This window comes from Macaca nemestrina, chromosome 1 (genome assembly GCF_043159975.1).
Source record: "Macaca nemestrina isolate mMacNem1 chromosome 1, mMacNem.hap1, whole genome shotgun sequence".
Classification (NCBI taxonomy): Eukaryota; Metazoa; Chordata; class Mammalia; order Primates; family Cercopithecidae; genus Macaca; species Macaca nemestrina.
Genome location: NC_092125.1, coordinates 79,026,107 through 79,043,943, shown reverse-complemented (window position 1 = coordinate 79,043,943; position 17,837 = coordinate 79,026,107). Strand labels below are relative to the sequence as shown.

At 46.4% G+C, this 17,837-nt stretch overlaps 1 protein-coding gene across 1 annotated transcript in view; it reads right to left on the bottom strand.

Moving 5' to 3' along the window:
* Positions 1-17,754, bottom strand: part of MTARC2 (mitochondrial amidoxime reducing component 2) — a 36,986-nt gene extending 19,232 nt beyond the window's left edge. Inside the window, exons 1-4 of the mRNA XM_011761158.3 lie at positions 17,205-17,754; positions 11,253-11,426; positions 4,200-4,362; positions 3,056-3,196 (exon numbers count right to left, since the gene is read on the bottom strand). Coding sequence (XP_011759460.2) covers positions 3,056-3,196; positions 4,200-4,362; positions 11,253-11,426; positions 17,205-17,476 — 750 coding nt within the window. The 5' untranslated portion in view covers positions 17,477-17,754. The remainder of the gene's footprint in view (positions 1-3,055; positions 3,197-4,199; positions 4,363-11,252; positions 11,427-17,204) is intronic.
* Positions 17,755-17,837: the final 83 nt, after the last annotated feature.

Sequence of the window (17,837 nt, the reverse complement as noted above, 5' to 3'; positions counted from 1 at the left end):
CTTGTCTCTACAAAAAAATACAAAAATTAGCCAGGCATGATGGCATATGCCTGTAGTCCCAGCTAGCTGGGAAGCTGGAAGGCTAAGGTGGGAGGATCACCTGAGCTGGGGAGTTTGAGGCTGCAGTGAGCCGTGTTCGCACCACTGTCCTCCAGTTTGGGTGACAGAGACCTTGTCTCAAAAAAGAAAAAAAAAAAAAAAGACTCTCTAGTGATTGGACCTGGCCTTGGTATTTCTGTCTCAGGCTTCCCTGCCTTTCAATGAGCATTCAAGAGAGTTGCCAGAATAATATGCGCCTGGCACGCTATACAGGCATTCAGCAGATATTTGTTGGAAGAATGCAAATCATAATTACTCCCTTGCTCAGAATCATTGCCAGCTCCTCAATATCCACAGTATAAAATCCAAACTCTTTGGTGTGGTGGCCTCCAGCCAGCTCCAGTCCAGCCGCCCTGACATTTCTCCTTTACCCCCATGCTCCTGTGATGCTAAAACGCTCCCAAGCACCCCTTTATTCATGGCCTCTCATGCTTCTAGGCCTCCCAACCACCTGTCGCCTTTACCCATAAAGACCCTCCTCTGACGCTGGCCTGCACACGGTCCACACAAGTACCGGGTGAACAGCATTGCTTCCGGGGAGCTGGACGTGACCCCTCCCCATGCCCAGGCCTCCCTTCTCCAGGCAGAGTTAGGCAGTTCTACTTCTATACATCTCTGGTAGCTTCTAAGTACGTACACAAAAGCACTTCTGACACTGGGCTGTCATTGTCTCCTGGCCGTGCCCCTCATATTGGAACATTCTGAAGAGCAAGATCCATGCCCCTCATATTGGAACATTCTGAAGAGCAAGAGCCTGTATCCGGGCTCCTACAAACCATGCCTGACCCATAATAGATTACTGAATTTTTTTTTTCTTTTTTTTTTTTTTTTTTTGAGACAGAGTCTCGCTCTGTCGCCCAGGTTGGAGTGCAGTGGCCGGATCTCAGCTCACTGCAAGCTCCGCCTCCCGGGTTTACGCCATTCTCCTGCCTCAGCCTCCCGAGTAGCTGGGACTACAGGCGCCCACCACCTCGCCCGGCTAGTTTTTTGTATTTTTAGTAGAGACGGGGTTTCACCATGTTAGCCAGGATGGTCTCGATCTCCTGACCTTGTGATCCGCCCGTCTCGGCCTCCCAAAGTGCTGAGATTACAGGTTTGAGCCACCACGCCCAGCTACTGAATTTTTAAAATTAACAAAGGCACAGAGGAATTCAACTAGATAACAAATGACAAGACAACATCATCAAGTAGACAACTTCTGTATACATTGCTATTGCTCTTTCCCTTTTTCTTTTTTCTTTTTTAATAGACAGGTTCTCATTCTATCACCCAGACCGGAGTGTAGTGGCACAATCTCCGACCCCGGACTCAAGCCATACTCCCACCTCAGCCTCCCAAGTAGCTGGGACTACAGGCACGCACCACCATAAGTGGCTAATTTTTGTATTCTTTTAGTAGAGATGGGGTTTTGCCATGTTATCCAAGCTGGTCTCAAACTCCTAGGCTCAAGCAATCTTCCTGCCTTGGCCCAAAGTGCTGGGACTATAGGCATGAGCGCCTACAGCGCCTGGCAGCTATTTTTCAAATTATCAGATAATACAGAGTGCCTACATGTATGATGATTTATACTAGGCTCAGCGCAAAGGTTTATCCTAAAGAACAGTGTTTATCAACAAATCCAAGGGCTGGGCACAGTGACTTATGCCTGTCATCCAAGCACTTTGGGAGCCTGAGGCGGGTGGATCACCTGAGGTCAGGAGCTCAAGACTGGCCTGGCCAACATGGAGAAATCCCATCTCTACTAAAAGTACAAAAATTAGCCAAGTGTGGTGACATGTGCCTGTAGTCTCAGCTACCCTGGAGGCTGACGCAGGAGAACCACACAAACCTGGGAGGTGGAGGTTACAGTAAGCCGAGATTGTGCCACTGAACTCCAACCTGGGTGACACAGTGAGACTCTGTCTCAAAAAAAAAAAAAAAAAAAAAAAAAGGGCACATTTTACTCACACAAAAGGAAGTACGGTCATTCAGGGGAGCAAAGAATTGAGAGGGTGTTTAAGAGCCTCTCCTCTCAGAGTTAACTACTTGGGATCTCTAAATTAGAATTGTCACCCCAGCTCTACAGATGCTGGAGTTACAAGTTTTGTGTTCTAATGCCAGCCACCATTTACCTGCTAGGCAAAGTGTATAACACCTCTGAGCTTCATTTTCCTTATAAAAAGGAGACAGTAACACAAATTTCACAGGGTTATTGTAAAGATCAAATAAAGTAATTTATCTCAAATGTTTATTTAGCTTAATGCCTAGCACCCAGTAAACACCCAATAAATGGTATTTGTCACTGAACTTCCACTACTTGGAAAGTTTAGCTTACCCCTCAGGCTTAATATGATGGCTAATGCTTCTTATTATAAAGCAACACCCAGCTATATGTATATTACGTACAGAGTTCAAGGTTTCTACTGGGTTCTGATGCAGTTTTCCCTTAAGACCACAAAGGTGTGTCCTTGAAAAGGGTGGAAATTTCTGGCTCCAACCCCATAAAAGAGCATGTACATGCCGTGGGAGAGAACTCGGGCCACAGCATGGTATGTCTCCAGGGGCAGATTGCCTGTGTCCTCTTGGTCTGCACTTTGGGGCATGGGGCTTCTAAAGGTCTCAAATCTTTGAGAGCACTGCTGAGTGATAGAGAAGTGGAAAATGGCTTTATCTTTCTCCTTTATCTTTGCTTCCCTCAGTTATCTCTGAGCTATGATTACATATTCCAACCTCAGACTTGCTACGATTTCAAGTTTTGACTATTTGCTTTGGGGCCCAAGCATTAACGGGTGAGAGCAACGTGCCCCCGCAAGGCCGAGGCCGGCGCGTTGATGGCACAAGCAATGAGTGATGGCAGCAGCAATGAATGAACGACTCGACCTTGGCGGATCTGAGTTGGCTCTGGCTACAGCAGAGTTACCTTAGCACCGCGAGCAGCATATCTGAGCACGATGCACAAAAGCAGTAGGTCACTTACCTCCTCAAAAGCATCACAGCCGGTCACCACGATATTTGGCCTGAAATTCTCCATTTTCATTTTCTTCTCTATCCTGGTATTCAGATCTACCAGGGAGGCATCTGTCATGATCAGGAGCGGGCTGCAGTCTGGGTAGGCCACCTTGCCAAGAACACAGGATAGTCAGGCCCCCCCCACTCCACAAAATGGCCTAGACCAACTGCAAAGCTAAGTAATGTCCAGAAGCAAAATCACTTCAGTGCAGAAGAGGGGAGCGGTGTTCAGGAAGGAGAGAGATGTGACTTTGGGCTTGCAAGTGGCCAGGAACTGGAGCAGTCCATGTCCACACACAGGAACAGGGCTGCAGCCAGGGCCAGCTCTGGGCCAATGTCACCCACCACGCTTCCTCTTCCTGGGTTCCCACTCCCACTCCAGCAGCGACCCCTTCCCACATCATCCTCAAACAGCGAGGACCTACTGCCAATCAGCTATACTCCAGTAATAATTTCCTCAACAACACCATTCACTCACTAAGCATTTACTGAGCACTACCAGGCACTGTTCTAGTAGGGAAACAGCAGTAAAGAAAGCAGATAAAAACCCCTGCCCTCAAGGAGCTTGTAGTTTAGGGGCTACTGAGAGAAACTCCCTGAGGTCCTTGTATTTTAAACCTTAGCTCATGGCAGAATCAGAGGCTTTGGTCTTTGGCTCAGGGGACAGTTTTCCTTACGGGGAGGCGCCTTGCCAGCACCTGAAATAAGCACACCTCACAGATTGTGAGGGGCAGGTCAGAACAAAGCCTGCTCCTGTAATTCCAGGAAACTTGGATTTAGTCTCGAACAAACTTCTCACTTTTGTTTCTCCAGCCAGTTTTCTCTTGCATCTCCATCTACCTGGGAGTCACCCCGGCTCCCCGCTCCACAATATCTCTCATATTCAATCCTCCATATACCCTAGAGATCCCACTTTTGAGACATCTCTCATATCCACCTTCTTTTCCATCCCCCGGTACCTCTGCCCAGGCTGTGCCCTCATTATCACTTACCAAGGCCATTATCATATTTTGTTAACTGAGGTCCCAAGAGAGGCTCTTTGCCGACCGTGAAGGAAGTCAGAAAGAGAAGGGTGACTAGTAGGAGTGAAGGTAAACTCTCTGTAAGCTCACCTGGTAATTCTGATCAAGAGTAGGGAGAAGTTTTCTTGAGGTTCTTCCCTTCATATTTGTCTCAAATTGAACCAATCTATACACTTCTGTTTTCAAGAAGTTGGTGAACCACTGAGCTGCCTCATTGCCACAGTCTCTGCCTTTAATGTCAAGGCCAAATATCCTGGAAAGGTCACAAAAGAACACCAGGTGACTTACTTATTTTCAATACACTGAGGGATGGTGTCAAAAATGAACAGCTGGACTGTTGGGACCTGACCAGCCCAGAGGGCTGTTAAGTGTTCCTTGGGTCAAAGCTGAGCAAAAGCACAGGAGAAAGGAGTAGAATGTGCTCTGGGGAAGAGCTACCCAAACCTTAATGTATGTGCAAATCCTCCAGGATCTTGTTTGGATGCAGATTCTGGTTCAGTAAGTCTGGGTTGGAGTCTGAGATTCTACATTCCCAACAAGCTTCTGGATACCTAAGCTGCAGTGTCCATGAACACAAGGATTTAGGACACTTTCACAAGAGGAGAGGGGTTGTCCTGTGGCAGATGTACCCTGAGCTTAGAATCCAACAGACCTGGGTCAAATTGGAACTCGGCCATTCTCTAGTTCTGTGGCCATAAGCAAATCATTTAACTTCTCTGACCTGTCTCCAGTTGTAAATTGGAGAAAATTATATGGTATCTACCTATGTCACTTGGTGGCAACAGATAACTTTACATAACACAGTGGCCCTCAAGGTTTTCTTGCTTAAATTCCCCAAAGGAGTTTTAAAAAGCTATGGACCCTTCACAGAACTATAAGTTGACAGGTAAACTTTTTCATCATAAGTTTAATTTGTTCTGAACGATATCATTTCCACTGAATTTTAAACATTGACATTTAAAATAAAATGATTGCAGTATGCTTTTAAAAGCATGTAATGAGATCTAAAGGCCATGTTGGTTTGATATCCACCATTATCCATTTAAACATTTTTGTGTTATTCCTCTTTTTATTCATGAACACATATGCATATTATTTTATTCATGTAACTTTATCCTAATATATTTTTATGGCTATCGATCACTTACTGTATTTCTTTTGAAGCAATTAAATTTGCTTTGTTTCTTAAGCTTTCAAGTGTGAAGAAATGTTTTCAGGATTGAGTTATCATTACAATTATGATTTATATATCATAACAAAATAGATATGCTATATATTTTGATAATTACTGAACATTAAAAATCAGATTTTATTGGAAATTAAATGCTTAATGAACCCTATAGAGCATCCATAAAACTCTGAATGAATCTCACATATTGCTAGAATAAGACAAGGTTCAGTATTAATTTTAAATCTTTCCTTTAAATAAGCCCTGAGGAATTTTTCACACAAATAAAGAGACAGAAATGGGAGTTATAGTAATTTCACTTATTCCTTGATCCTCTAGGCAATGTATGTCACATAGCGATTTGTCATCAACAAGTATTTTTCATGATTTATCAGCAACAATTTGATTGGAGGCCTCTTCATTTTCATGTAAGACAAAGAGTTGGAACCACTGATTTGTACAACAAGTTTACCCTGTCATTAACATCACCCTCTTTATCAACACCAGCATTTTTCATTGTTTGGGACCCTGTATGATTTTCCCTCCACGGACAATGCCCCTAGTAAGACGTGGGGTGGACAGACAAAAGCCTTTCCTCTGTACAAAGAGGAAAGGTTTGTGGTGAGACAGAAGAACTTGACGACTGTAGATATGATTCACAGGATCTGGAAATTGATTCCCCTACCCTCATCTACCATGGGAAGGGCTTGCCCCTCCCCGTGGGAAGGCTCACACCAGTGTGAGGACTCCTGAGGCAATGCACGTGAAGGAATTCAATGTGGACACCTGAGGTGCTCCCAGTTAGATGAACCCCTGTATACCTTGCCACTCACAATCCTGGTCTGAGGGTAGAGACTCCCTACCCTCTTACCTCCTCTCCCATCTACTGTCAAATCTCAATGCTGCTCCTTTCACATTGCTTGGGCCTATTCCTTCTCTCTAAACTCCCTTCTTGAAGCTCCACTGTTTCACCTCTGATTAATTCTTGGCTCTACGGACATCTCATGATCCTCTCCTGGCCTTCTGTCTTTCCCCTAAAACTGATTCCATCCCACTGTTCAGCAGTTCCCTAAGTATATGCTCCTCGATGGAGCTCTTCCCTTATCCCCTTAGCACAGCACTTGTACGTAAGTGCACACGTATTACCCACAGCATCCACCCACCTGGGGAAGCTTATGGGTGGCACTTTGAAAAGTAGAAAAGCCGCCAACAGGGCAAAGGAATATTGATCAACCAGGATCCCTTACCCCCCCATGGAAGGCATCCCTCCACCGGCCCTGTCTCCCATCCCTGCACCGGCTGGTATCGTTCCCTCTGCCATGGCATCTTCTCCAATTCTTGCAGAATTTTCTGCAGAATACATTCTCTTCTACATTTTGACACAAAATGTCTCATCAGCAACATTCCATAGAAAAAAACTGACCCTTGCTCTGTGGGTTCAATAAAACTTCATGAGTAAGCAATCTCTTAACTCACAAATCAAAAGCAACTCACTAAAAATTATGTAAGAGGGCATAAAAATTTGAATAGACTCTTACAAAGAAAATCCAGATACTTTTACTGGTAGGTTCTACTAATAATTAAAGAATAAATAATACCAATCTTAAACAGCAAACAAAAAATGTGTTTTTAAGACTTGCCATGTAAAAGTGGAAGAAAGGAGTAAATGTTTAGTACTAAATCTAACACGGGATTTTACTAAATGTAAAATCCCATTACAGATAAAATTATAAAACTTTATTAAAGAGATAAAATAAGACATAAAGAAGTGAAGAAAAATAATATTTATAGATAAGGTGGATTAATACAATAAAGATAATAGCTATTTAAGAGCTAATATCTAGTTAAGTGCTTACTGTGTACCAGGTCCTCTTGCAGGTGCTTTAATACACACACACACACACACACACCCCAAGACGCACATACATATTTTCACATCAATTTTCTCTAAATTGAGCCAAAAATTCAATATAGGGTTGAAGTCATGTCTTACTTCCCCTTACTTAAAAGGAAACATTAGCGTCACCTTTTAAGACAATAATCAGGCTGGGGATGCTGGCTCACGCCTGTAATCCCAGCATTTTCGGAGGCCAAGGCAGGTGGATCCCTTGAGGTCAGGAGTTCAAGAACAGCCTGGCTAACATGGTAAAACCCCACTTCTACTAAAATACAAAAATTATCCCGGTGTGGTGGTGCCTGCCTGTAGTCCCAGCTACTCAGGAGGCTGAAGCAGGAGAATCACTTGAGCCCAGGAGTTGGAGGTTGCAGTGAGCCGAGATCGTGCCATCACACTCCAGCCTGGGCAACAAGAGTGAAACTCCATTTCAAAAAAAAAAAAAGACACTAATTATTCATAAATCCTTGTGATAATCAAGAAGCCATACTGGTCTATAATTAGTCTAAAAAAACTTCACACAAGGTGAACAGGGAAAGCTGATTCAAAACACTAACAGTGAAAGTTTAAAATAAAATAAGTGGCGAGGCGCAGTGGCTCACACCTGTAATCCCAGCACTTTGGGAAGCTGAGGGGGGTGGATAACGAGGTAAGGAGATCGAGACCATCATAGCCAACATGGTGAAACTCCGTCTCTGCTAAAAATACAAAAATTAGTCTGTGTGGTGGTAGGCGCCTGTAGTCCCAGCTACCCAGGAGGCTGAGACAGGAGAATTGCTTGAACCCGGGAGGCAGATGTTGCAGTGAGTTGAGATGGCGCCACTTCACTCCAGCCTGGGCGACAGAACAAGACTCCGTCTCAAAAAAAAAAAAAATTAATACAATAAAATAAGTGTAGAATAATATAAAATTCATGACACTTCATTCAGCCTTGTCCAAACAGCTGTGAAGGGACTTCCTTTTCTTTTTACTAACTTGAGGTTGTTAGTTTATGTTATTTGATTCTGAGCTCTGGTGGGCTGGCTGTGGTAATCACTCTGTCACTTACCACCTGTTAGGGGTCAAATGTTTGTGTCTCCCCAAAGTTCCTTCGTTGACACCCTCAGCCCCAATGTGGGGCCTATGGGAGGTAATTGGGTTTAGATGAGGTGGAGCCCTCATGCTGGGATTTGTACCCTTATAAGAAGAGGAAGAAACACAAGAATGCTCTCTCTCTTCATGCAGGCACCAGGAAAGGTCATGTGAGGACATAACGAGAAGTGGCCATCTACAACCCTGAAAAGCTACCTCACCAATCTACCAGCACCTCGACCTTGGACTTCCCATCTTCCCAAACTATGAGAAATTAATGTCTGTTGTTTAAGCCACCCAGACTATGGTATTTTGTCATAGCAGCTGGCACTAACTAAGCACACTATCTATGTTATTTCTTCAGTTTTTAGCAGTTCCCTTGGCAACCAATCCATTACAAATAGCTTATAAATATAGGCTGAACTAGTTACAGCATGTCTAACCAGCTAGAGAGGGCAGTACACTGATTACACCTCTGTGTCAATCCAAATGCACAGCTCTCAATCATTTTCACCTAACTGCCAGGGTTCCAGGCTCTCTATCCCCACCTCATCCAGATCTACAATTGATGCATGGAACAGAATGACATAAGAAAAGGCTGCAGGCCGGGCGTGGTGGCTCATGCCTGTAATCCCAGCAGTTTGGGAGGCCAAGGCAGGTGGATCACCTGAGGTCAGGAGTTCTAAAGGCAGACTGGCCAACATGGTGAAACCCCATCTCTACTAAAAAAAAAAAAAAAAATTGGCCGGGTGTGGTGGCATATGCCTCTAATCCCAGCTACTGAGGAGGCTGGGGCAGGAGAATCATTTGAACCTGGGAGATGGAGATTGCAGTGAGCCAAGATCGTGCCATTGCACTCCAGCCTTGGCAACAAGAGCAAAACTCCGTCTCAAAAAATAAATAAATAAAAAAGAACAGGCTGCAATTGGTGTCTTTTTCAGACCCAGGCAACTCACCTACAAGGTCTTGCTCTTTCCCTCTTTCCATCCAGGAAGGTGTGCGTGTCCCTAGATTTCGGCCTATTTAGCTGGTAAAGAGACTTGGCGGAAAAGCTTGCTCACTGTCGGCGACATAGTGAGTCTACAGAGCAACACCTATATTACTCATGTGACACATGTCAGCCACGTATTTACCCATTGCCTTCACATGTCTTCCCATTAAGTCGAGATGGCTACACTCTTCCTCTTCAAAAAATTAATGGGCTCAAAACCTGTCATTTATGGAAAAGCATTTCTTCTCATTACACATACACGTTAAAGGCAAAAGCCTTAGGAGGCAAGTGGGTTCAAACCCCAGCTCTGTGTTTTCATGGCAGTGATCTAAGGCTTGGTTTCCTCGTTTGTAAAGTGGAATTAAGGACCCCCCTCACGGGCTTGCTAAGATAATTACCTGAAGTGCTGAATTCAGTGAATTATTGCTTCAGACTTTTGAAAATTGGGAACCATGAGTGGTGGATTTCAGCTTAGACACTTTGCTTGAAAAAACATAAGATGAGAGTTCAGGGAGTGATCCGAGGCTCTCCGCTGAGCCCTAGGACCTTGGACAAAACCAACTTCCATACACTTAAAAAGCTCAGTTGGTGACAAGGGATCCAGATCATCTCATGACAAGCATCTAAGTCTTCTTAATGAGGAAGGACAAGACCCCAGCAAACCATGGAACTTGACAACCCAACAGAAGTCCCACAGGCCAAAAGGAAGCCAAGGCCTGAGGTATGCCTTTGGCCAGAAGTGGAAATCCCTTACACCCAAGGAATGTGCCTTCATCTCAACCACACACTTCAGAGGCTGTAGAGTCCATTTGAAAAGCTCTGGAAACTCCAGCATCCTTCTCACCCAGCCCTGAGATACAGCTGTTAAGTCTCCACTAACTCCCTTGTCTGCCTGGTTGGAGAGTTGACAATTCTGAATGAAGATTTGAACAAAAGGAGAAAAGCCCTAAAGATGAGCACATTGTACCACCTTTATACTTGTGGGAATCTTGCTTTCAATTTTCTGCATGTTTTATGCTTTGACATCTTTGAGTCTTGTTGACACTGAAGAAACTACTTCTCCCAGGGCCGACCAATTCCTAGAAATAATAGACTGATGACCTGCAAGTGTGCCTGTAATAGGAATACCAACCCATCCAGAGTCTGCACTCCCAGTCACCTCCTTTATTTGGTGCTTACATGCCGGGCCACTAGTCCCCTGCCCTAGTCAACCCCAGAGCCAAGTACCAGACAACCTGTGTCCCAGAGCCTGCTGAAGTTATTCAAACTAGCGAGACCTAAGCCTGCCACCCCTGCCTTGCTTCTCCTTTCCTGTGGAAACCACAATAAAAGCCCTTGCCCCCATGTTCCCCCTGCTCCCTCTGCCTCCTGACCCACCCTGGTGCTTCTCCACTCGGCCTTGTGTGGCTTGGCGTGCCTCCAATTTCTAAGGAATCTGTAGGTATAAACATCTTCTTTTTTCAGGACAGTCATTTCTATGTCTGCGTGTCTAACCATACCTGATTAAAACAAATCCTAGGTACCCTTAAAACAATACCCTGCATTGGCCGGGCGCGGTGGCTCAAGCCTGTAATCCTAGCACTTTGGGAGGCCGAAATGGGCGGATCACAAGGTCAGGAGATCGAGACCATCCTGTCTAACCTGGTGAAACCCCGTCTCTACTAAAAAATACAAAAAATTAGCCGGGCGCGGTGGTGGGCGCCTGTAGTCCCAGCTACTCGGGAGGCTGAGGCAGGAGAATGGCGTAAACCCGGGAGGCGGAGCTTGCAGTGAGCTGAGATCCGGCCACTGCACTCCAGCCTGGGCGACAGAGCGAGACTCCGTCTCAAAAAAAAAAAAAAAACAATACCCTGCATCATCCACTCGCGCCCAATCCCAACCCAAACTGCACTTCTATTAAATATTTCCTTTACTGATGTCATCCTCTACTGTAGAAACTATAGCAAGACAGAATGCAGCGAGAAGCCTGAAGGGAAATCAAGCCTGTTGCAGTTCCCCAGATGCCCCCAGGCAGAACACCTGCAGTTGTGGAGTTTGTTTGAGGAAGGCTGCTTGCTAGGCAAAACCAGCTGGTCCATATCTGGAGCCTTGAAGATCAGGCAGTTGTTCTCATAAGTGATGGAGACCAGCACCAGGCGAGGCTCCTGCCGGGCAGTGACCATGTGTCCATCTTCCTTAATCACCAGCCAAAACCTGCAGAGAAACAAACCAGGGCACACTCAGAAAATCCTCCTCCACCTCCCAACAGCTTCCCTCCAGCTTTCTACTTCCTCAAAACTCTCCACCCGCCCCGACTTGGGACCTAACGTCATTTTCCAGACAATTATCCAGGTCTGGCCAAATGATTTGAGTCTAAAAGTTGGTGACCCCAAAAAGAGCTTATTTGGCAGAAAGAGTTCTAGGAGAGCTTCTGGCTGATGTTTGGCAATCTCCAGTTTCAAAAACGACAACAGGAGGCTGGCTCAGACACTTCCCCCTCACTGCTTAGGCAACCCTGCTGCCTGTGCGGGGGCTCTGCTTTGGTTAGAAGCTTCTGTAGGTCTGCCATATATGTCTCTGTGGCCCTGGGAGAAGTAAAATAGCTTTCAGGCCCTTTTGTTGTAGAACAAGATGAGGCTGGCCAAGTGAATTGGAGTCTGAGACAAAGGTCTTGCAATGTTGCTGCCTCCAAGAAGAACCAGGCTGGCCTCTGCTCTGTTTAACTTGCTGTGGCATGTGGGGGTCCTACATCAGGAAACCTCCCAAACAGCCTTTCCTTTTCATGCACACATTCTGACATAGAGAACAAAGACTCACAGAAGTACACATTAGATAAGAATCCCACTTATTTCCTAGAGAGCCCACTGTGCTGGCCTTGGTTTTCATACTTTGTATTTCTACGGGATGAGCTGAAGAGTGACGGAAAGCTGGCCAGGCCCAGTTTGTTAGACTTTTACCTACAACCTAGCATATAGGTTGGGCCTACACCACACAAAACACTGTGTTGCCAAAAAGAAAAAATCTTCCACTCCTAGGAAAAATAAATGTCAATATCACAGTTTGGTTCCTTTAGTTTAGTTGTTTTGTTTCATTTTCTTTATTTTGAGACAGAGTCTCACTCTGTCAGCCGGGCTGGAGTGCAGTGGCACAATCTTAGCTCACTGCAACCTCCGCCTCCTTGGTTCATGTGATTCTCTTGCCTTAGCCTCTCGGGTAGCTGGGATTACAGGCGTGCACCACCATGCCCAGCTATTTTTGTATTTTTAGTAGAGACGGGGTTTCGCTATGTTGACTGGGCTGGTCTCAAACTCCTGGCCTCAAGTGATCTGCCGCCTTGGCCCCCCAAAGTACTGGGTTTACAGGTGTGAGCCACTGTGCCCAGCCCAGTATCACTATTTTAGAAAGAAGATAGAATCTGCAAACAAGCAGGTGAGGAAAATGTGGGCACTGGTGAGTAAAAAGTGCCTGAAAGCCAGAGCCTTTCAAATGTGAGGAGGATAAAAAGCACAGCCCCTTCCAGAAGCAGGGATGGCTCTTCCCAGGAAGACATTCCAAAATATGACCAGAGTCATCAGGGAAAGCCTGAGGAGACCTCAGGAGGACATCCGGTAGCAGAGCACAGGGAGATCCGTCTCTGCCCTGTCCTGACCCTGACAGTCTTGCATCCGCAACCTCCTCATCAGTAGAGTCCTTTCCAGGTGCTGGCTAAACTGTCCCTTCCCTGCAACCATACCGGAAGACAATGGCTGGCAGCCTGTGCCCTGCTAGCTGGCATGACGATGGCGTGGCAGTGTAAAGGCATTCCCGTAACTGTCTTGGCTACCCCCTTCCAAAAGGCTGGCGACACTGGGTAGCAGCAAGTCCCCACCCCTCTGAGGAGACCACCTTTTCCTTTCTAAGTGTATAAATGCATATGTGTATTATTTATTCATATATATATTTATATTTAATTGATTTCGAGAGAGGAGACAGGGTCTCACTCTATCACCCAGGCTCTAGAGTGCAGAGGCATGATCTTAGCTCATGGCAGCCTTGAACTGCTGGGTTCAAGCGATCCTCCTGCCTCAGTCTCCTGAGTAGCTGGGACTACAGGCAAACATCACCACGCCCAACTGATTTTTTTATTTTTTGTAGAGATGGGGTCCCACTGTGGTCTGGACCTCCTGGCTGGTCTAGAACTCCTGGCTCAATTAATCCTCCCTCCTTGGCCTCCCAAAGTGCTGAGATTACAGATGCGAGCTATCCTGCCTGGTCAAAGATGTCTTTAGATCCCACAGTTCTCTGGCTCACTCAGCCTGGGGCTGGGTTCTGTAAATCAGAGGATGTCTGCCCAGAGAACGGGGCTACAATGAAATAGGCAGGCATCCTCTGATTTAGATGCCTAATAGGGCTGGGCCCTATTCCCTATCTCCAGCCTTGTCCCTTGGTGCACAGTTCTTTGGTTAACCTCACCAAAGCCTTCACCCTTAACTTCCAACATGCCCCATCCCCAGACAAGACTCCCTTTGAGATCTGCACACAACCAGAGCCATGTTCAAACAGGAGTGGCAAATCTGTTTGCATGTTATTTCTGACATTATTTCTCCATGGGCTGAATCTTCTCATCTCCCATTCATCCCTTACTAATGTTGCCCTTCACTGTGGCTCACAGCCTGGCCCCGTGGCTCCAGCCTATTGTATAATAACACAGGCATTAACTGCTGGGGTTAACAGTGGGAAGTAGTCGCTAGAGGTTTCCCACTCATCACTGTCATTGAAAAAGCAAGTGGCAACTTGCCGGGAGTCCAATTTTGGGTCGGGATAATGACAGTAATCATAGGTTAAAAGGTTGCCATTTGTAACATACCCCAACCATCTCATTTCCCTGTCAACCTGGGCAATATTATTTTTCACCTCTTGTGCACAAAATGATGCCCAGTGAAAGAATAACTAGTTCTATTCTGCCAGATCTGAAAGAAGAGTTAAGTCTGGAGTATGGATTTCATCATGACCAAGTTACTTCAACCTAGTCTGCAACATAAAAGCTGGTGCCTTGAATTTACAGGTAAAACATGGATCAGTGTAGAAGCCTGGAGCCCCAATTCCCCAAAAGAGCTACAGTGCCCTGATCAACAGCAACGAGTAAGTGGAGCCCAAAACAATGGAAAAAAATCTCATTTCTCAATTACAAACTGGCCTGGGGAGCAGGAAGGACTGAAAAGTGAGGGAAAGCAGGAAGCCTACCACTGAGTATGGGACGAGAAAGACAGCAGGAATTGGGCAGGGAACAACATCTTGGATAATAACCTCAAGGGATTCCTTTCTCCAACAGTTAATCATTTGCGCAGAAGAAATAAAAAGCTGACTTCAGTAAGGGTTTGGACAGAAAAAACTGATCAACTCACATATGGCTGCTAAGGACAGCAGAGATTTCCAAGGTCAGGGAGAACAAGCACGCCCTCCCAGCAACTGCACCAGGCAGCCAATGCCAGCATTCTGCTAGGTGGGCTTTAACCACTCAATGCTTAGCGTGCTCAAGCCAAGTGTTCACAAGTATACTAAGAGCTTTGAATAAAATACCTTCAGAAATTTGAGACCCAGAGCACTTCCAGAGGAAAATCCCAGCTCCTTCAAACAGTTAGTTCCAAAGACACAGGTTCAGAATGGAATTCATTAAATGAGGCCTTTCCCTGAATTCTAGGAACATTTGTAGTAGTGTTATTAAATTATCAGGTGGAGAGAAGAGCAGTCATTGAACAGAGTTCTCTCCAGCAAGCCTGCTTTCAAATTGTTAATTAACCTTTGATAAATAAAACGTAGTTAAAATGGGGCTTTAGAGACCATGAAGTTCAACCTCATTCTTTTGCAAATAAGAAAACTTTGTAAACGTTCGTCCCAAGTCTCCTGATCCTCAGTGCAATCCTTATACTTTTATATCATGCACTGGTTTCATACAAACAGCGTAAGTACTGTACTCACACAGATCTGAGTTCAAATCCCCACAGCATACACTGATTTTCTGGACTTGGATGAGATACTCATTCTTTCTGATACTGTTTCCTTATTTGCATAGTGATAATTATACCAAGCCCACAAGATTGTTATGAGGCTTAAATATGCTAATCTATGCGACAGGATTTAGCTCAGTGTCTGCTGCATTTTACCACTGAATTAACATTAATTTCATTGCCTTTCTCTCCACCCCAGGCTTCACATCACCCCACCCCATCCTAAGCGTTTATTGTTTAAAACAAGGGAACGGTAATATAGTTGTATTTATGTTAGGATGCCAATGGGAGCAAAAAGCACAGGCAAAGGACACGTATTTTCTTTCCATGGTTGCAGTAGTCAGGGCAAAGCAGTGACAAAGAGAAGTGGGAAAGAAACAGTTTTTCAGGTGATCAGAGGAAACGCAGATTAGAACTGGAAACTGTCTGTGAAACCAATCCTTCAAGTGAGGAAGGAAGTAGTGCAACCTAGTCTGCAACACTGATTTTCTCCGGACATGCATCGTGAGAACTTGGTTCTCCCAGTTTTTTGGAAGGTGTCCAGTCCCACAGAGCCTGAAGTCTCTCCAGCAATAGGAAGACTTTTCTCATCCTTCATATTTAAATAAGCTCTAAACATCCTCTTCTTCATGGTCTCAGATAAAACCCTTTAATTATAGCATCAAAATCACCAGGGGGAGATTTAAACATTCTACACGAGTTGGCCCCACTCTTGGTGATTCTGCTTCAGTAGTCCTGGGATGGGAATCTCAAGAAATTGTAGTTGAAAAAGCTCTCCAGGATAAGAAATTTGGGGTGGCGGTGGGAGAATGAAAATCCTCCCATGATTCATATGGTCTGTGTACACAACACTTCTCTAAGACTCACTGAAGTTTTCCAATACCATGGAAGCCCACATTTCTTTAAGAAGGCAGCAGTCTTCAGAAAACAGTGCATCTGTGTGTGCTGGAGTGAACACAGGGATGCAGATGGCTCTCTGCTAGAGGAATCCTTGAATGATCAACTTGCAAACCTCCCTCCCCTTGGACACAGGCCACAGCTAAACCATCTCAGCCAGATAAGAAGGCATCTTGGCTGGGCACAGTGGCTCACACCTGTAATCCCAGCATTTTAGGAGGCCAAGGCAGGTGGATCACCTGAGGTCAGGAGTTTGAGACCAGCCTGGTCAACATGGTGAAACCCCGTTTCTACTAAAAATACAAAAATTAGCCAGGTGTGGTGGTGTACACCTGTAATCCCAGCTTCTTGGGAGGCAGAGGCAGGAGAATTGCCTGAACCTGGGAGGTGGAGGTTGCAGTGAGCTGAGATAGCGCGACTGAACTCCAGCCTGAGCCACAAAGTGAGATTCTGTCTCAAAAAAAAAAAAAAAAAAAAGAAGAAGAAGAAGGCATCTTAATCCTAAGTATGAAATGTCTATGTGTCAGACCCAAAAGTCTCAAAGTTCCAGGCTGTGAACAATTCTGCCTATGGGAGAAGGGGGGACACTATTCCCTTAATGGCAAGTAAGGGACCCCTGCCCCAGAGTCCCCATGCCACTTGCTCATCCTTAGTCAAAGTGTATCAGGCCCCTCTGGTACCCCCAGGATTGGAGAAATGTGAGGAACAAGGCCCAGCGACGCCTAAGCCAATGCCCTTGAACAACATTTGGTTTCCTTCTTGCTGCTTTCTAGTGCCAATAGCTTTATTTTTCTACTTTAGTATAATAAGATAGAATCACAAACTTTAGAGCTAAGGAGGCTTGGAGATACAGGTCAGACTCCCTCCTGTTACAGAGGAGGACTCTCTCGTCTAGGGAAGGGCAAGGGATTGCCCCTACATACTTCACCAAAAATAAATCTGACATGAACTTGGCTTTCCCAGCTAAACGACCAACGACTCAACAGTCAGCCCAGAAACTCAGGCGGCAAACCTCTATAGTCCTTCCCAGATAGGCCGGGTCCCACCTGCCTCCCCCTCCTCATCCCAGGCAGGCTCCGCGCTGCCCCGCGCCCGCGCTCGGCCGTACCTGTCCCGCAGGTTGCCACTGCGCAGCCCCATGGCCGTGCACTCCGCCTCGCTCACCGGCACCCCCTTGCAGGATTTCACCGGATAGATCCAGAGCTTCGCCACGGTGCCCACCTGCTGCAGCCGCCGGCGCCGCCTGGGCCATGCTCGGCGCCAGGCGACAGCCCCCAGCGCCACCGCGGCCAGTCCCAGCACCGCGACCCCGAGCCACCGGGGCCGGGCCTGGGCTGGGAGGCCGAGGCGGGCCAGCGCGGAGGAACTGGAGGCGCCCATGGCAGAACGAGGGCGGTCGCGGACCTGCGCACAGACCCCGCAGCGACCGGAGCCCTGGAAGACGAGGAGGCCCTTAACGATCCGGGGGAACGAGGAGGCCCTTAAGGATCCGGGCGGGTGGGAGGAGTCAAAGTTGACCCAAACACTGGCCCTCTCACCCTTTCACCGCCGAGATGGCAGAGCGGTTCCGCGGAGAGCGGGAATGCCTTAATGCGGTGACAAAGCCTGCGTGGTAATGGGGGAAGACAGGAAGAGAGCCACTGGGGTACCCTGGGCGCTGTGGGAACGACGACGTCCAAAGCCAGCGAGCTCCGGGGTGGTCAGTGTCTCCTCCCTCTTCACCGCCCCTACACCGCGACAG